Source organism: Theobroma cacao, chromosome 6 (assembly GCF_053813885.1).
Source record: "Theobroma cacao isolate CCN51 chromosome 6, ASM5381388v1, whole genome shotgun sequence".
Lineage (NCBI taxonomy): Eukaryota > Viridiplantae > Streptophyta > Magnoliopsida > Malvales > Malvaceae > Theobroma > Theobroma cacao.
In genome coordinates this window covers 2,202,925-2,224,030 of record NC_142644.1, presented here as the reverse complement: position 1 = coordinate 2,224,030, position 21,106 = coordinate 2,202,925, and the positions used below count along the sequence as shown (strand labels likewise).

At 35.2% G+C, this 21,106-nt stretch overlaps 1 protein-coding gene across 1 annotated transcript; it reads left to right on the top strand.

The window, feature by feature from the left end:
• Positions 1 to 3,810: 3,810 nt before the first annotated feature.
• On the top strand, positions 3,811 to 5,605 carry HP6 (histidine phosphotransfer protein 6). Its single transcript, XM_007023135.3, has 5 exons — positions 3,811 to 4,071; positions 4,376 to 4,506; positions 4,733 to 4,876; positions 5,133 to 5,205; positions 5,298 to 5,605. The coding sequence occupies exons 1-5, from the start codon at positions 4,003 to 4,005 to the stop codon at positions 5,349 to 5,351; spliced, it is 471 nt and encodes a 156-aa protein (XP_007023197.2). The 5' UTR covers positions 3,811 to 4,002; the 3' UTR covers positions 5,352 to 5,605.
• The last annotated feature ends 15,501 nt before the right edge of the window (positions 5,606 to 21,106 follow it).

The window sequence follows — 21,106 nt, the reverse complement described above, 5'->3', positions numbered from 1 at the left end:
TAGACAAAGGAGAGCAGTATCTCGAGCAATGAGTCCCCTCAATTATTATATAACGACCTTCCTCAAAATGACCTCATGGCTTTTCGAAGGAATTCAAAAAGTGAACCAATGGAACAATAAGAGCCATGATTTCAACTTTAAGGGAGTCTAAATAAGGAGGACACCCTCCCCAACATTTGGAATTCCCAAGCAAATGAAGACAAAAGGAATAAGAGGAAGCCTTTTTACAATGGGGTAATGGCTATAGTAAATAAGCATGGGAGCAGAAAGCATGATTATGAAGTCTATGTTAAATATTACTTTCCCTTAAGACATTGGGGTAATCGCCTCCCTTTAAACAAATGGTTTTTGGGTTCATTATTCAATGATCTTCGTATATCAATCCAAAGCATGCTTTCTCTCTTGCCTTTCCTCTCCATGCTAAGGATGTACTGATACACTAATAGAGAAGAAAAAACAAATGTATCTGATATATACTAATAATTGATCTGACAAAACAGAAGCACCATACGAAGAGATGAAGGTTTTGCTTACGTCAACAGAAAGCATGCTTTTCCAAGTGAGAATGTCGTGGTTCCTGTAAACAAATTGACATGCTTCGTTCTCCAACGGAGAATATGTAAAATAATTGTAAACCCCATCATCTACCTGAGTATTTTGTTGCAGGCCCCCTGTTCCTTTCTGCAGTAATAATTTAAGAATTCCATAGCTAGCATAAATTAGTCCATCAGTGTTGAGGATATTATAATTTACAATATTGATTTCAATATATAGATATGTCAATGTTAGCAACTACATCAAATTAATTAATTATAGGTTATATATATATATATATATAAGCTATTAACTGGTCTGAATGTTGGAGCCTGGAGGGAAGGGAATGTTATCTGTTGTCTTAAAAAGTGATGCCATTCAATTCAAGTTGCTTGATTTAAAAGTTAAAACAGTTCCATGATATCAGAAGAATTTGCTTCCAAAATGATAACTGCAGAGTATTGACTCCTGTCATTGCTTAGTAGGAGGAGTAGATATTAAAGGAGAGAATCAACAAAAATCATAATGAAACAAGCTCATATTGATGGCCCATAATGCAAAGTGAAGAAAATTACACCTATATTTTTGTGCTTACATAATTTGACTCAAATCCTGGCTATTTCCAGGTTCCAAACATTTATTGCCATACTCTATGAAAAGTCTCATCATGATCATAATATACCTACTCCTAACTCCCATGTTCCCCATATACTACCATACTTTGTCAGTATCATTTCATCATACATCAAAACCAACAAAAAGACAAATCAAGCACTGCCGATCTTGCCACGTGTCTTTACTTGTCACCCTCACCCTCAACCTGTCACAGTTAGCCTTGTTTACCGGGCGCTTCTTTTTCTATTTCCTTCCCTCCCCATACTTCAATGCAGGCTCCAGCTGACCGTAAGCCTGTGAAAACCTCAACAATTTCCTCGAGAAAAGAGAGAGAGAAAGAAAGAAAGTCAGAGAAAAAAGTGAAGTAGAAAAGAAAAAGCGGTCACCAGGGTGTGTGTGTGTGTGTGTGTTTGTTTTGGCAGCATGTGTGAAAGTGAATGAGTAAATTATTCCATAGGTGAAAAGTTAGCGTTCATTTTCTTTTGGTTCCGTTTTGTGTTTTAAAGAGTTGGAGAGGTGACTGACAGGTTACCGGCTGCAGGCAGCTGTCGGGTGGGAGTGAGGGATCAAACGCCGCACTAGCCTGGCAAAACAGACAGCACGCGAGGTGACTGGGTACGGGGACAGCAGGTCGATCACCATCGTCTATTTACCCTTGCAGGGTCTCACAGCACAGCCTGTGAACTGTTGAATATTAGTCACTGGACATTTGTGTGCTGGTCCGGTTGATACCCCACATTCACCTCGATTTGGACCCACTTTGCACGCCCTCTCCCTCACCCCTGATGTCTTTACTCACTCTCTCTTCCTCCATGTAAACCTCACACCCCATACCCAAGTTACCATTACATGTCTAGTTGCAATTTCATTTCACTCATTATTATTGAAATTAGGAAAATGTTAATCATTGTCTTCTAATAATTTAGAGGTGAGCATTATTTAGCCGCGGAGTAAGGATTTCGCGTTTGAGGGGACGGACAAGAGCTGAGTTGATCCTAAGGTCTTAGAACAGTGTGGCTTAGAAAATAATTCTTTTGCAATAGATTTTATTTAATTTTTAAGTCCATTAAAATTAATTATTGACTAATTACTATAAAACATTTCACTAAACAAAATTTTATTGTAAGGATAAAATTCTAAAATCTTAAAAAAATTAAAAATATATTATGAAATTTTAAAACTTTTGAAAAACAGGAGCCCTACTAACCCCCCATTTCCTCCGCTACTACATGGTTTAGGTGGATTTTTTTAAAGTCATGATTATGCATCACTTGTATATGATTGGTTTTAAAAAATTTTAATTATGGATTAGGTCATAGTTTTGTAAGATTAATTCTACGATTAAGCTTATGATTTGATATGATTAAAAATTCTTATGATTATTTAAAAAATAATAATATTACACTTAAATAGTATATCAAATTCATAAATACTATAAGAAAAATTCATACATATCCGCGCTATAGGTCACATTTATTTTTAAGTTACACTACTTTAAAAGTCTTACATTTTGTTTGGTGCTGTTGGTAGATTTTTTATTTATTCATTTATTGTTTGTATTGGATATAAATGTTTTAATAATATGTAACTCTTTAACTTAATATGGTTTAGATCTTTTAAAAACAACATCTTTCTTATTATGAGTTCAAGTCTTATAATTTCTAAATATTTATCTTATTTTTATATAATTTTTTAAATGATTGTTAGTTTAGAATCGATTCAAGACTCAATTTCAAAAGGACTACACCATAGAACAAGTCTAGTCTTTTAATCTAGTGTAAATGGGTAAAATGTCTAGGACAATGGACCACCTTAAAAGTGTTGGTCGTACAAAATTTGAATCATGGATCACTCGTTAAGTCACAAGATCACCTCAAAATCAATCCAAACCCATTGGTCCACCATGATCCATGATAACCTTACAATGTTGCTCACCCCAGATTAATATAAGTTAAAGTAATATTTATAGAAAAAATTACATAATTAATGCAGTCTCCCTGATTTGGTCGAATAATTATATTTGCTCGAACAACTATATTTGTTCAAAAGGTTGATTAGCTTTGACCAAAGAGACATATATTTGTTTATAAATAAAACTTGTTGGCTTTTATGAAATTATATCAACAAAGAAACAACTTACAATCACTTTCTCTACCTTCAAATTCTTTTGAATTGCTTCTATATTGTTTTGCTATAGAAAAATTCTACTAAAAATTTGATAATCTTGTCATTTATCAATAAATGTTCAGTAAATTAATTTTGTTCATACAAAATGCAGTCAATCACTAAACTTATTGTGTATTTGAAGTTTATCCTATGAAACTCTTTTGCACACCAATAATGAATATAGAAAAATATTTTTAAGAAAATGACATAAATACACCCCTTCAAACCATTTCCTAATATTTTCTGTATTCTAACAACTTTATCCGTTGCCTATAAGTACTTGTGAATTATTTTTATACCTTAGCTCCATCAAATAGGGTTGTGGGTGAGTCCACGCGCTATGTTTAGGAGTAGAATATTTTAGCTGTTTAAAATATTTGAATGCTTTGTTAAGTGTTTTTTTAATATTTACCGTTGTATTGTATGAGTTCGGGGTCCAAAGCCAAACTCTCACGCTTTAAAGAGCTGTGAACCGTGAGGCTTTTGAGTGTGAGCTTCCCGCTAGAAAGCAAAAGAACACAAAACCCTAAACCCTGGAAAGAGTGAAACCCAAGAAAACGAAAACAAAGAAGAATTCTCCATTAACTTGTACAAGTCATAAGAGACTTGGAAATCCTTTTGTTGAATTTCAGCCATTGTTTGTGCAGATTGAACAACCGACTAGCCAAGACGGGTCTGCCTGTGTGGATGTTGGGGTTGGGTGCGGATCGGTTGCGAGCAGACATGAATCGTTTGCTCGCATTCCTCTTCCACCAGGTGATGATCATTTCTTACCCTATCTCATATCCCTTCTTCTACTTCTTCTTCTTCTCATTTGTTTTATAGTTTGTTTCTTCTTTCTGTTTTGATCAAGTTGAGAAAGTCTTAAACCCCACTTCTTCCCCGTCCTGAGATTGCTCTCCGTTTGTTTCTTCCTTGATAAAGTTGTGCCACCCTTAAACTTACCAGGCTCTTTTCTTGTTTCTGAGTATCAGAAAAGGAAATAATGCTAGCGAGATAATTTAGGTAATTAAATTGCTGTTTTTAGTATTGAAAAAGTGCTGTAATTTGATGTTTTCAGGGGATACTGGACGAGCAATACTTGCAACTTCAACAACTTCAAGATGAGAGCTCTCCAAACTTTGTTTCTGAAGTTGTCAACATCTACTTCCATGAGTCCGAGAAGCTTTTGAGGAACCTCAGATCATTACTGTAATTTATCTCCCTTACAATTTTTTTTTTTGTCTTTTGGTTTTGTAACTTGAATGATTTCTCTCTCAATTAATGGGAATATTTCCTTTTCCTCTCCCTTCCTGGGGAGACTGCAATAATGCGGCTGCTGTCTGATTCTCTCTCTCTCATTTGAACTTTTTAGAGTATTTACTTGAGTTATTCAATAGATGGGCAATTGTTAATTGTGTATGGGTTGATGGGACAGGATGGATAGAGAGTTCTCGGACTACAAGAAAATGGGAATCCATTTGAATCAGTTCATGGGAAGCAGCTCTAGCATTGGTGCCAAAAGAGTCAGAAACGTTTGCGTTGCCTTTCGCGCCGCTTCTGAGCAGAACAACCGTGCAGGGTATGCATGCCCACCTCCCCACCCCCCCCCCCCCCCCCCCCCCCTCCTTTCTACCTCTACTTTTGTGCTTCCACGCCCCTCGCTCTGGCTTTTTCAATGTACTAAGTACAATTTTTTAATGTCAAAACATTTATACTACTCCATATCCAACTTCCAAGTTTACCTTTTGCCTTCACTATTTTATTTTTAATCAGAAACAACCTCATTACCCACTTTAAGATATGGCTAAAGAGATGTTTTGGCACGTCAAATGCAGGTGCCTGAGAGCTTTGGAGCTCTTAGAACATGAGTATTGTTTCCTCAAGAATAAATTGCATGAACTTTTTCAGGTATATCTTCATTGATTTCTTTTATCATCTTTTTTCATCACAACGTATTTATTAGTATTAAGTACTAACAATTATCATTACCATCGATTCAGATAGAGCAGCAGAGAGTACTAGCAGTCGGAGTTAGATACCCAATGCAGAACTAAAGCAAACAAAATTAATGCCATAACATGGGGTGGAGTTCTTGGGCACCTTTCTTGTTTCAGTTTTTTGCTAAAAACCAAGCAAAACCCAGGGCAGGACATTGTACTATTTGTAGAGAAAAAATGGAAAAGAGGTTGTTGCCACTGCAACCTGTGGTGCCTTTAATGTAGAGTCATTCATTCTTTCCATTTTAGAGTGTGCTGCTTCGGTTGTAACTTTTGAATGCAATGAACTGTAGTGGAAAGTTGGCAGCTGATATTCTGATATCTAGTTTGAAAAAAATCTCTCTCAGCTTTAATGGTCAATTCAGTGAATCTCTGTCACACTATCACTGCCATGAATTGTCAAAATGACAACTTATATAACCAGCCGCAGCGCAGCATCATGATCAGGTCTCAACTATCAATGTCTCAGTCCATCAAGGACATACGATTATTGGACTTGGTCAGGTGGAATTTTCTTTTGTTGACCATAAGGAAATGTCGTCCAAATTTACATAATACCAAATCGAAATATGTAAGAAAAAGGGGAAGCCAACTTCGACTTTCAAGTGCCTATGTCCGACCATTGAGGTTATAGCAAAGCCAAGTAGGCACTAACTAGGGAAAATATGACTGGGAGCGGACTACTTTTTGCCTTCTCTTTCCCCTCCTTGAATACAATTTTCTAAGTGACGAGTAATAAAAAAATATTACAAAAAGATTATGAACTCTAGTACAATTTACACTATATTAAGATGGTGAACTTATCATTTACATTAGATTTTAGAAGTGTTTATGGGTCAAGTTGGGTTCAGTTTACTCTGAAAGCTAGAATCTGTTAACACCTCTAAAGTTAGATAAGAAGATTAAATGAAAAATGAAGATCACGAAAGCTTTCCTTTCCTTAGTTGCGGCCCGAAATTGAGAAGTGAAAAACAGTGAGGTGAAGCCAGCTGAGGATGCCCCAAAGGTGCCATCCAGGGAGTAATGATTGAGTCCCCTTGATCAGCCAATGGCCTTGCACCCTAATTTCTTGTAGTATTAATTAATCTCTATGAATGCGAATCAGTTGCATGTGTCCTTAGTTGGCTTCTTTAAACCCTTCACCTAAATTGCCAATTTCTCAATAGCAACAACAACAAAAGAAAAGCCTACCAATTTCTCTCCAGTTCAGTCATAAAATTTCTTTGTTTGTTTTTCAACCAAAAGCTTCAACGATTCATGGGCATGCAATTTCTGCTCAATCTCGTCATTCGTTTCTGGGATTACATTGTTGGACAGGAAAATTACACATGTAATTAATCTTGAAGATTTGAGTGTTGCATTGGGTGACTTGAGGGCACTAAGGGATAATGTATGGAAGAGATTGCAAGCCTACCTGCATGTTGGGTTTATTACAAAAAAATTAATGATATAGTTGAGCTAACGACAAGGCTGAAAACGAACCCACAACTCAAGTGGATGGAAAACCTATTGAGCCCATAATGGGGTTTGGAGTCAAACTTACAAATTATCTAATTCTATTATGCTGTCTCTAAATTCTATTATGCTGTCTCTAATTTTATGTTGAATATTTTAACAAAAAGGTATTTTGGAATACCTCATTTGAATATTCTTAATTAATTGATTTGCTTTCCTCTGCTTACTGGCTCTCGAACCTTGCTCGAGAAGATAAATGTCAAGCACCTAACCTTCAAGGACAAGTGGAGAGCCAGTGTCATGTGTTAACTACTTTATTCCTTTAATCAACAATAACAAATGATTAATGGCATTTACCATGTAATGTAATCTTTATCAGCAAACATGAGATATATATGAATTGACTTGATTTCTTGTACACATCAGAAGTCAAAACTGCTTGCTGCATTCTAGTTCTTGTCATGCATCTCATTATATGTATGTTGCTTAAAAATTGAATATGACCGTCTAATTATTCTTGAAAAAACTTAGTATAAAAAATATAATTAATTTTATCACAATCCATTTTAAGCAGGGGAGGAGGGGCCATGGCCCCCTCCAAATTTTTAAAATTTTTAATTTTTTTTACTATCTATTTACTACATTGTCGAAAGCATTTTTTAATTTTTGATAAATTAATTGGTTTAATGATATTCAAAGTTAGACACAATTTTCTGTCTTTGTAAATAAAGGAGTCTAGACTTCTTTTTTTTTTTTTTTTTGAAAGAAGGAGTCTATACTTAAAGCTTATAATATAATTTTTATTGGTCTTTAATCATTCTCCCTTTTAGGTCTCATTTAAGGAATTAAATGGTATATAGTTGAATAACTTATTTTTGACTTGGTGGATACAATATATAAGCTGATCATGAACGATCATATAAAATTGTGTTCTAATAGTTATTTTACATTATTTCTGTGTGTAACAAGTATTGATATTAGTGAACATGATATATGGTTTGTCAGAAGACATTTGTATATATGTAATTTTGTATGAGTATCCCTCTCTCAATGTTATATGATATTTGTTTATAAGGGGTCCTCTTTGTCTTTGGCCTCCCAACAAAAGTTTACTTGCTTCATCCCTGATTAGATGATATTTGTTTATATGGAGTCCTCTTTGTCTTTGGCCTCTGAACAAAAGTTGACTTGCTCAGTTCCTGATTTGAGGTGAAGCCTGCAAAGCTGCCTTAGCTTAAAAAATTGGTTGATTTATTTACCTCTAAACTCAATCCAATTCGATTTGATCAGGAAAAGTCAATAACTTGAACATGTTGAGTCATAAATTTCTCTTTATTTATTAACCAAAAGCTTTAACTATTCATAAGCAATTTCTCCACAATCTCATGCTCAGTAGAGGGGGATCATCATTCGTTGTTGGGATTACATTGTTGGGCAGGCGACTTACACATGTAGTCTTGAAGGAAATCATGAAGATTTGTTGCATTTGGTGACTTGAGGGCACTAAGGGATAATGTGCAAGGTTGATCTTCCAGAGAAAGAACTATTGAAACGGCTCAACCATTCGAGGGCAGAATCTATGATAAAAGATGGTCCTCAAGAAATGGAGACATTAAATCTTGCAGGATTCGTTTCAAGAAATCGCGAGAAGATATCGTTGTGCTAACAAGTGAAGGAGCTTTGGACAAGGTGGCTGAAAGCGAACCCGGATGTCAAGTGCATGTAAGACCTATTGGGCCCATAATAGGCTTGGAGTCAACTTAAATTGTCTAAACCATTTTGCAAATTTTGCATAATTTTTTTCAATTTTTCTTTGGATATATTCAATATATCTCTTAAGATCATTTTATCGCCTATCCTATCATTGTGGTTTGTAAGGTAAGATAATTATTATATCAATCATTATCTAGCTATGTTCGTATTAAAAAAAATAAAAGATTTTGAACCATAATATTTCTAAAACAGATAAATCCATCAATAATGAATATATTGATCCACCAATCTTAAGTCTCTAAAAGGATAAATTCATTGACAATGTATATATAGGTCCATCAATATTAAATTTGTAAAGTAAGTGAATTGGTAAATGTTCTATAAAATAAAAAAAATCATATATATTTTGATTTAATACAAAATGAGATAACTAAGAACGAAAGAAGACAATTGGAAGTAATCATTGCATAAAAAATAAAAATCATGACTTAAATTATATGTTGTCCTTTAATTAGCTTATCCTTTAAGATTCGTCAATGTGTTGAATATTTTAAGACCCGTATTTCAACAAAAAAACAAAAGGTATTTTTAAATTCCTCATTTGAGTATATTTCTTTTCCTTTGTTTTCCTTTCCTTACCGGCTCTCGAACCTTGCTCGAGAATATTAAACGTCAAGCACCTAACCTTCAAGGACAAGGGGAGAGCCAGTACCATTGTGTCAGCTACTTTATTCTTTTAATTCAGATAAGTAGACTTCAGTCTATCTGATATTCCCTTGTTTGGAAAGTCCACATTAATGAATGATTAATGGTAAACCTTTGGTAGTCTTGTTTTAGTTTACACTTTCTGAAGTTATGACATTGAGAAGCAGGAAAGTAATGAAGATTGCTAAATTAATCAAATGATCACCAAGGTAATTGTCACTTTTTCTTTTCTTCTTGTATTGTAATTCTTTTTCCCCCTGCCTTGCTTGGTATGGCATTCTGCAGTTGTATTGTTTGGCAAATGTTTGATTTGTATCTATCATGTAATGTAATCTTTATCAGGTAATATGAGATTAGAATAGACCTGATTTCTTGTACACATCAAGAGTCAAAACTGTTTGCTGCATTTTAGTTCTTGTCATGCATCTCATCGTGTTGCTTAAAAGTTGAATATGACCATCTAATTCTTCTTGGAAAACTTAATATCAAAAATATAATTAATTTAATTATGATCCATTTTAGGTAGAGCTTGCAAAGCTGCCCTGAGCTTAAAAAAAATGATCAATCTATTCGCATTTGAACTCAATCCAATTCGATTTGATAAAGAAAAAGTCAATAATTTGAACCTGTTCAATCTGAACTCAAAATCACTTGAATACGAAACGTTCCAGAGTCAAAAAAATTCATCCGAAACAACTCAAATTTAAATAAATTTTATTTTAAAAATTGACAACTTAAATTTGAAATATATCATATATGAAATATCTAAATTCAAGTAACTCGAGTGTGTAATTCGAATGATCGGACCAGATCCCTCAATTGCCACTTGTAATTTTAGTTCATCCATACATCTCCAGGGTGCCATCTAATTAAGAAAAGAATATTCTCTTTAGTTTACAATCACGTAAAACAGAAGAAAGTGAGTTCTTTGCCCTGTATCTAGTACTTGATAGCCCCAGTGCTTTCTTCTTTTTCTACAATATTTTGCATTAATTACTCCTTTAAATTCATTTCATCGTCTAGCTTCCATTATAGCAACTGTTTGGATGGACAATGCTTGAGTAGTTTCTTTCTTGCTTACAGCCCAAGTGTCTGCAATCAATCTGGTGTTGTCCGGATGCTAAAGCTATATTATTATCAAGTAGATGGAACAAAAAAAGGGGAAAATAAAAGGCATGTGAAAATTGAAATGTAAATTAACTATTTTTATTTTTTTTTAATTTTAAGAAAAGGGATTCAAACCCACTGCTTGAGCAGGAAAACACTTCCTTTTTTTTAGTATTTCTTGCTTTCATTCATTTGCTTATCCTCTATCAACTACGAAAGTTTATTACAATTTTATGAGGAAAGCCATGTTTCTGAGGAGGGCCGTGGATGTGTGGTTGGGTCATTCACACCATGCCTCGAGGGCATAAGGCTGAAGGCTCCAATGCCAGGCACACAAAGAGCTACTGCTCCACAGTCTCATATACAAGAATTGTTCAAGTAAAAACCTTAATACTTAAATGTGAAATACTATCAAGAATAATTTCCAATTCAATCTCGAACAATACGAAATTTTTTAGTGATAAGAATGAGAATGATTTGTAGTTTTGTTTTTAAGGAACTGTAAATATAAAATAGGTGTACACAATTTGTAATATTTAATGTCATTGATTCCTTACGTTGTGATTTTAGCGATCTGGGCTAATAAAAAACAGCCACAAGCCATAAAAAATCACCACCAGGCCGACAAGAGCGAAGCTTTGTCAACACTAAATTCATCGAGAGAATTGGCAAAAGTGTTTCCTTCTCTAAACACATGGTGAAGGGATACTGCAGCATCGGAGAGACTTAGAGAATCAATTTCGTTATAGATATTCGATTTATCCCCTGATCTTTGATTTACTTTTCAGCCCATGAAAGTACAATTTTAGAATCAGATTCGGTGAGAAGACAAGGACCTGCATAAGAAGATGTCGCATAGAGAATAGTCATCAGTTCAAAATAGAAGCTTCTCTTTCGAATTAATCACATACTAATCTTGTGGTTCAAATCTTCATCTTCATTTTTTCAGGGGCGGCCCAATAAGCTTAAAGGCCTAAAGCGACTATCATATATTTTTTAAATAATTAATATAAATCATCAATCAAAATTTTTAATTCAAATAAATCAACTATCACATAAAATAAAAATAATATAATAATATGATATAAACTATAAATTAAAATAAAAAATCTATAAATATTAGAACAATAGTACTTAATTGTTGAATACTTATTACAAATCGTGTAAAAAACTCACGGTTTTATAAAGATAATAACATAACATATTTCTTATTTATTTTTTGAAGGAAAATTGAATTTAAAAAAAAAAAAAGAAAGAGCAAATGAGAAAAGAAGAATTCCAAAGTAGATATTATATATTGAAAAAAAATTGATTTTATATAAAAGAAAAAAATAGTTGTTGAGATTTATTAAATATGTTAATTGAAAATAGGAGAAATAAGTAAAAAAAAAAAAGCTGTTGGAGATAATTAAATACATATGATTATTAGTTGATTGAAAATAAAAGAAATACTTAAGAATTAATAGTATTTTAGAAATAAAGAAATAATAGAAAATTAAAATTTATTAAGCATATAATTAAAAAAATGAGAAAATAAATAATTTTATTAATTATTAATTATTTTTATATAATTTTTAATTTTTATATATTTTTAATTTAATTAAATTATATTATAAAATTATAGAACCTTTTCAAATTTGAAGCCTCTCTAAATTGGAGGTGTAAAGCCCTTACTTGGGTGGCTTTTCCCAAAGACCAGCCTTGCATTTTCTCAAAGAAAAAAAGGCTCATATTCAAACTTGAATGTTGATAGGATTTCTTCCTCACCTAACAAGAAATAAAAAAGGATAAAAACAGTAACCATCTTCTCTTTTTTCCAAATGTTGAACAATTATGACTTATATATAGAAAATTGTATTGTTTCATTTTCATATCATTTATAAGTAACTATTTCTCCACCCAACCAGCTCTGTCCTTTTCCCCTATGGCTTTCGTTTACTTTGTATGTGATTTGTTGTCTTCCATCATGGAATTTCCGACAGCATGTAGGTCCATATAATTAAATTATTGAAGGCGACTTTGACTACGTAGAAAAGTTCAGTGGAAAGTTCTGCTTCAGATGATATACTGCGCCCAGTATTTTATCAATTTTCTTTGGAATGCTTGAAGAATAAATTTCAATTATATTTCTTATAATTATTTTATGAGATTTTGTAAGTACTTTAGTTAGGCTTTGGTTTTGATTTAAGAATTATTGGTGTTTTTGGATTATAGAATTTTCGGTTTAGATTTTGATCCAAGAGTTCTTAAGTTTATAATTAATTTCAATATTCATGGGTTTAAGTTTTTCCTTTTAATATACTTGTTACAGAAAAAGAAGCAATCTTTAGAACCAAGATGTCCAGCTCAACAAAAGAAAAACTGGGCTTTAGTTAATTTTTCTCTTTATTTTCAAATCCTATCTGTTTTTTTTTTATTTAAAAGAGAATTTATTGATTAATCAAATGTGGAATACAAACTCCCATCATATCATTTAGGAGTAGAGAGAAAGCCTTCACTGGTGGGTAGTCATACAAAATACTATCAGAGTTTAAGTCAAACCCGAGATTAGACATAAAATCTGCAATTGTGTTAGTTTCCCTATGTATATGACTTATATTGACCTCCCAATGTCTACTTAACATACCTTTAATTGCTCTAATTAAATCAAGATTGGAGCAAGGATGAACAGAAGAAAAGCTAATTGCCTGAACCACCGCTTTGTTATCACTTTGTAATTTAACTTTGCGGAAGCCTCGTTCCCAAGCCAGTTGGAGGCCTTTGTAAACCCCCCATAATTCCGCACGAAAGACTGAACTTGTTTCTAACTTGCAGGCATATCCCACTATCCAAGTACCATGTGCGTCTCTTAACACTCCTCCAGCAGCCGTAGTCCTTGCTGCACTCTTGAACGCCCCATCCAAATTTACTGCTATCCAGTCTTCTGGTGGTGGTGACCATCCCACTAGGATCTTCTCTTGATGCCTCATGCCCCCACTAATAATCCTGTAAGTTGACCATGTATTATGAGAATCCACAGCCATGCTTCTGATTATATTCAGTCGGCCTTCAACAGAGAGTTCACGACCTTCAAAGATAAACAAATTACTCCTTTTCCAAGTATACCAACAGGTTGTACCAAAGACAATATTCCATGGGACATCAAATACATAAAGATTCTTAAGGTTAAGATCCGAAGACAGCCAATCAATCAGTGGTATTTGGAAGAATTGATTGATACCACTTTAAGGTAATATGCGCCTCCAAAGAGTCTCTGATGCAAGGCAGTCTCTAAGCACATGCAAGCAAGTTTCCTCCACTCCATAACAGTGAGGGCATGATGCATCTGATGACATCTTACGTCTAACTCTTTCTGCATTTGTCAAAATGCGTTTGTGCAAGCAGAAAAATAGGAAAAGACAAACTCTATAAGGACCTCTCCAATCCCAAACCAAGTGCCACATTTTGTTGTTTTCTTCACGGGTAGAATCTGCAAGACTCCCTAGATGCTCATATGTTGAGGAAATAGTGAAATACCCAGAAGGAGAAAGAGCCCAATAAGGCATATCTAGTGAGGCTGATAGAGTAGGAGGGATAATGTAGAGAATTTGGTTCACCACTTCAATTGGTAAAATAGATGTTAGCCTCTCTTTATCCCAATCACCATTAGGCATAATATAATCCCTTACCCGTGCTCGTAAATTCAACATGAATCCCATATCAACAACAACATTAATCAAAGGCACTTCTCCTACCCAAGTATCTATCCAAAAATTAACTAGAGCGCCGTCCCCAATTGACCATCTCACATGTTTGGTGAATTCACCCCATAATCTACTCATTGATTTCCATACATTTGAACACCCATAACACATAAGGTCTTTAGAATAATCTACTCTATTGAAATTATATTTATTCACAAAAACCCTTACCCAAAGTGCGTCAGGCTTGAAAAACAGTCCCTAATATAATTTAAGGATAAAAGCATCGTTCATCAAGGAAAGTCTTCGAATGCCCATCCCTCTTTGTGCCTTAGGCTTACAAAGTGTATTCCACCTCAACAAGTGTACTTTCTTGTCTTGACTTTTACCATGCCACAGAAAATTTCTACACAAACGCTCTATCTTTTTACAAATTTCTAGTGGAATAGAGATTGTTTGCATTGTGTATAAAGGAATACTCGAAAGAACTGATTTGATAGGAGTTAAACGACCTGCATAAGATAGAGATGATGCCTTCCATCCGCTCAATCTGCTGTTAACTTTGTCGATAAGGTACTTGTAAATGCTAACACTCTTCTTACCTTTCAATATGGGAACTCCAAGATAGTTACCCACATTTTCAGCATACGAAAAACCAGTACAAGCAATCAAATGATTAATTACCTCTCTGGGTACATTCTGTGAACAAAAGAAAGTGATTTTGTGGTGCTCACCTTTACTTCTGAGCAGACACAGAAGTAATCCAAAACGTCTTTTGTTACTTTCATCTGGTCTTCTAAGGCTTCTGTAAAAAGTAAAAGGTCATCAGCAAAAAATAAATGAGATAGGGCTGGACCCTGTCTGCTTAGACTAATCGGTTTCCATAATTTCTGATCGACAGCTTGTCTAATACCATGGCCTAATCGTTCTATGCACAGCACAAACAGATAAGAGGCTAACGGATCTCCCTGCCTAACCCCTCTCGAAATGGAGAATTTATCCAAATGCCTTCCATTCCATAATATTTAAGTGCTACTGTTATTCCAACTCCTGATGAGAATGTCAATAATAGAATTTGGGATTTTAGCTTCTACGAGTGAGTCATGGATGAATTCCCACCTCAGTCTGTTGTAGGCTTTCTCTAAGTCAATCTTAATCATCATCCAACCCTTTCGACCCTTTTCTTTCTGAAAAGAATGCACTGCCTCTTGAGCAATAATTATGTTGTCAATGATGTGTCTCCCCAGAATAAAGCTGGTTTGCGTATCTTCTATCAACAAACTCATATACGGTTTTAATCTATTAGCAACCACCTTCATCAAGACTTTCAAAGCAACTGGCAGTAAGCTAATGGGTTTGAACTGTGAGATATGTTCTGGAGCCCCAGTTTTGGGTATCAAAATAATCAAGGAATTACACATATGATGACCAATCTCTGCGCCGCTAAAAACACCTTGTATATATTCCACTAGTTTTTGTCCCACTACTTTCCACTGAGATTGGAATAATATGGCAGGAAAACCATCCAATCCTGGTGCTTTGAGGGGTTTCATTTCGAACAAGGCTTCTCTTACTTCCTCCATGTCAATCAGGCGACTAAGAAACTCATGAGCTTCCACAGGTAAAATGGGGAATTTGTTTCAGATGGGGTATGGTGGGAGGACATTATCTTCTTTAGAATATAAATTTTGAAAGAAATCCACAACATGCATCTGTAATTGCCTTTGATCATCACACCATTCATCATTTAAGATTTTGAGTCGTAAGATCTTTAGCTTGCAGCTTTATTTCTTCACATGAAGATGAAAATATTTGGTGTTGCGGTCACCAAACTTCACCCAGTTTGCCTTGGATTTTTGAAACCAAAACGCTTCCTCTTGCTTTAGGACAGTTTCATATTCCATACGTAAGCTAAACTCCAGTTCTCTCAGATAAGTAGAAGATCGTGATTCAAGTGCTCTCTCAACCCTACTCAATCTTGCTAGTAATCTCTTTTTTCTGTAAACAATATTTCCAAAAACTTGTCTGTTCCATTGTCTTGCTTTTTCAGAAAAATTTACCAAGGCAACATGAAAGTTATTTGAATTGTCCTATGCTTTTTTCACAAACTCGTCACAACCCTCATGGAACAACCAAGCAGCTTGAAATCTGAAACTTTGTGTCATGTTTTCAACTTTGGCATCTTTTGTTGAAATCAGAAGTGGGCGATGGTTTGAACCTACTCGTGGCAAATGGTGGACGACTGCATCACTAAAAGCTAGACGCCACTGCATATTACACACTACTCTGTCAATTCTTTCAAAAACTAAACCTCTTCGCCAGGTTAATTTAGGACCTTTGAAACCAAGGTCCATTAACTCAAAAACATTTACCAACTTTTGAAAGTGTGAACAAGGTCGACTACCCCTGGCAGAGCCATCAGACTTTTCGTGTGAGAATAAAAAAGAGTTGAAGTCCCTAGCTATCAGCCATGGTTTTGAAACAGTCCTAGCAAACCTCGTGAGTTCCTCCCACAAACTGTACCTAATAGATGGATTCGGATGGCCATAAACAGCAGATAGATACCAAGAATTTCCCACTGGATGTTCAACTATAAGATGAATACACTGAGCATGATTCCCAATCATATGTATTTTAACAGCCTCCTGCCAAAGTATCCAAATACCACCAGAAAAGCCTGCAGATTCTATCCTGTGTGACTGATCAAAACCCGTTGAATTGATCACTCTCTCCGTATTAAACCCGCTAATTCGTGGTTCCACTAAAACAGCCATGTAGCAGTTATGTTGTTTCACAAACTCTCTAATCAATCTGACAAAATTATTATCACCTGCACCTTGACAATTCCACACCAAAAAATTAAAAGACATAGATATAAAATTCGATATACTGACCTTAAATAAGTCGTTAATTCTCTTTCATATCATCACTCGAAGCAATCACAGGCTTTTCAAGATCGTTAGCTGCAACTGGTTGGTATATTGTCTCCACCAGAGCATCTACTGGAGCTAAATTGAGTCCACTGTCATTTAGTAAACTGGACATTGCATTTGAATGCATTGTGGCTGTTATGGGTTTAGCTCTAGCCCATTTTTTAATCGACATGCCTTGCAAGCGAGTTAAAATCTTTTTATTGGTAGCTTTAGGATCTTTCTCATGGATAGCAACCCCGCAAACTCTTGAATTTCGAGTCATCAACTTACGTGTAGGAAGACCCCTGTCCACTATTTTCACCACCATTGTTACAACTGTATGCTTATTTGGATCTGGTATACTCCTATGAGACGGTATGTCTCTAATTCTGCTAACATCTTTTGAATCTGCTTCATTACCATTAGGCACCAAAGGGGAGATTTGCTTGCCTGTCAAAACATCCTTGAGCAAGGACTCTCTCACTATTGCCTCACCTTCCAATGCCTTCCTAAACTGACCATTGTCCTCCTGAATTGCAACACAATTACCTTTTCCTCCATATGCCTGTCCTGCATTGTCTTCTGTTCTTTGACTTGTGTTTCTTAACTGATCTGCTATATGTACCTTCTTGTTGAAAGATTCGATCTTTTTTTTTCCAGCAAAATTTTGTTTTGAGCTTTGTCTCTCTGATATTATACTCTGGTCGAGAGCCACTACTTCTTCCTCCTTATCTTCTAAGAGCGAAAAGTGTGACCCCTGAGTTCTGTTCTTGCCACTATTCTTTTCCCATGTTGGATACTGCCTACCTTCTTTAAACCTGTTTTTTCTCCTTGACACCAACTTCCAAAGGCCAAAAAGAGAAGAATCTGAATGTGCCGTGTCACCATATTTCGGGCTGTGAGCAATTACTTGTTGTTTACTGTTCTGTTGAGGACAAACCTTTTGAACGTGTCTGTAAATCCCACAATTGAAGCTGTTGAAACCTTTGAATATTCAAAGGACTGAAGAAGATGAAGAATAGGGGAAAGTAAAGACGAGAGAGAAGATAGAGAAAAAATATTCTTGCTCAGAAAATCGCTTCTCCACTACTTTTCATTTTTGTGACAACCAATCTATGTTGTTCAAGGAGAGAGAAAATGAAATAAAAGGAAATAACAAACCAGATGAAGCCATCTGGCATTACAAGAACCGAGGTGCTGAAATGAAAAAATTTCCTAGCACAATGACTCGTACACTACCACTACCATAAAGCTTTGTTAATTCAAGCACCCAAATTTGACTTTTCAACCAACATAAAATAAACAATAAAAAAAAACAAATAATTGAAAATGACTTCTTCTTTTTCTTCCTTTAGAACTTCAGTCCATGAAATCACCATTACTTCTTCCTCTGCTGTAGCTTCATTTGCAGATAAAAAAACCATCAATATTCAACACACTTCCTTGGTGTTTGAACTACAAATCCCCAACTCATATCTCAAAAACATGAATTGATCCTTACTTAGACTTTTAGTAAAAATATCTGCTAACTGTAGTGTAGTTCCACAGTGCTGAATATCAACTTCTTCATCTTTCACAGCCTTTCGGATTGCATGAAACTTCACTTTGATGTGCTTTGTCCTGCCATAGTGCACAGGGTTTTTAGCAATTGAAATAGCAGATTTGTTGTCAATGAATAACAGTGTACCCTTCTCATAGTTATACCCCAAATCATGAAAGACTTTTCTCAACCAAATCACATGATTTGTAACAGCTGCAGCAGCAATATATTCTGCTTCTGCTGAAGATTGAGCCACCACCTCCTGCTTTTTTGAATTCCAGCTAAAAACTGTACTGCCAAGTGAAAAACAATAACCAGCAGTGTACCCTTCTCATAGTTATACCCCAAATCATGAAAGACTTTTCTCAACCAAATCACATGATTTGTAACAGCTGCAGCAGCAATATATTCTGCTTCTGCTAAAGATTGAGCCACCACCTCCTGCTTTTTTGAATTCCAGCTAAAAACTGTACTGCCAAGTGAAAAACAATAACCAGATGTGCTTTTAGAATCATCAAGACTTCCTGCCCAGTCATTATCACAATATCTCATAAGAACAGAGCTTTTCTTATTCTCAAACTTTATGCCTAAATCTACTGTTCCTTTAATGTACCCCAAAACTCTTTTAGTAGCAGCAAAGTGAGTTTGTGAGGGACTTTGCATAAATCGAGACAACAAACTAGCAGAGAACATAATATTTGGTCTTGAAGCTGTTAAATATAGTAGACTTCCAATGATGCTCTTGTATACTGAACTTTCTAAACTTGGGGTACCATCATCCTTGGTTAATTTGCAGTTTGAAGCTAAAGGAGTATCTACAGCTTTACATTTCTCCATGTTATACTTCTTTAGAATTTCATTTGCATATTTACTTTGATGTATACGAATATAATCTGACCTTTGAATGAATTGTAGCCCCAAAAAATAGTGCATCTCTCCCAAGTCAGTCATTTCAAATTCTTTCATCAACTTGTTCTTAAAATCACTTAAGGAACTAACATTTGAACTGGTAAATAATAAATCATCATCATATAGAGAGAGAATTACCTTGACTGAAGCTGTAGGGCTGCTCACATACAATGTTGGCTCATTTTGACTCATTTGAAAACCTTCAACAATGAAAAAAGAGTCAATTCTGTCATACTAGGCCCTTGGAGCCTGCTTCAAGCCATACAATGCTTTCACCAGCTTGCAGACTTTATTCTCAGTCCCTGGTTTGATGAATCGTTCTGGTTGATAAATATAGATGTTTTCTACAAGATAGCCATTCAAAAAGGCAAATTTCACATCAAGATGCCAGATGTTCCACTCTTCTCAAGCTGCCAATGCAGCCAACAACCTTATTGTGTCATGTCTCACAACCGGAGCAAAAGTCTCCCAATAGTCCACTCCATAAATATGAAAATACCTTTTTACCACCAGTCTTGCTTTGTACTTGTTCATTGTTCCATCAGCATTAAGCTTTGTCTTAAAAATCCACTTTGTTCCAATTACATGCTGATCTGTTGGTTTATCCACCGATAACCAAGTACCATTCTTTTTAATCATCAGCATTTCTTACTCCATTACTTGCACCCACCTTCTGTCCGTTGTCGCTTCTGCATAACTAACAGGTTCACACACTGCCATATTACACCTGGCATAAATATCTTGCAGTGACCTTGTACCCCTCACGGCAAGACTTTCATCTTCAATATTTATATCTGCATCATCTTCTCTCACTGACAGCTTTTGCACCAAGTTCTGAAAATTCAAGGAATCAACAACTAACTTCTCCCAATTCCAGTAAGAATGTTCATCAAATTTAACATCTCTACAAGCAAAAAACTTCTGAGTCTTCACATTATATAGTTTGTATCCTTTCGAGACCTCATTATATCCAATATGAATGGCCACAATACTTTTTTTATCCAACTTAGTCCTGCTTTGGTCAGGAACCTTTGCATAACAAATGCTCCCAAATACTCTCAAGTGAACAACTGAAGGCTTGTAACCAAACCAAGCTTCAAATGGTGTTTTATCAGCCAGTGCCCTTGTCTGAGTTACATTCAATAGGTAGTTTGCTGTATTCACAGCTTTTGCCCAAAAGTGGTTTGGTAATTGCTTTTGAAACAACAAGCATCTGGACATCTCCATCAATGTTATGTTCTTTCTCTCAGCAACCCCATTTTGCTCAGGGCTGTATGCAACAGTGAGTTGATGAGTAATTCCAAACTTAGAAAGAAACTTCTCAAACTCCCCAGTAGTGTATTCCTTACCATTATCACTCCTGAGGATCTTGATGCTCACATTAGATTGGTTTTCAACTGGATTCTTAAACTTAACAAAGTAAGATAAAGCTTCTGACTTGAGCTTAAGAAAATAAATCCAGCTATACTTGGTTAGATCATCAATAAATATAAGGTAATACTTACTGCCACCTAGAGAAACAGTTTTCATAGGGCCTCCCAAATCAGTATGTATGAACTGTAGCTTCTCGGATGCTTTTCACTTCCTTTTTTTTTGGTAATGGCAGCCTGCATTGCTTGCCTATTTGACATATCCCACATAGTAACTCAGGTTTTTCAACCTTCAGTAAGCCATCAAACAGTTTCTGAGAGTACATCCTTTGTAGAGAATGGTAGTTGACGTGTCCAAATCTTTTGTGCCATAATTCAGAATTATCAACACAGTTGATAAAAGCTTTACTAGCTGCCCTGT

Coding starts and splice junctions, on each gene's coding strand:
- HP6 (XM_007023135.3), top strand. CDS start 4,003: ATGTTGGGGTTGGGTGCGGATCGGTTGCGAGCAGACATGAATCGTTTG. Junction 4,507..4,732: donor AGGAACCTCAGATCATTACT/GTAATTTATCTC, acceptor TTGATGGGACAG/GATGGATAGAGAGTTCTCGG. Junction 5,206..5,297: donor AATTGCATGAACTTTTTCAG/GTATATCTTCAT, acceptor CCATCGATTCAG/ATAGAGCAGCAGAGAGTACT.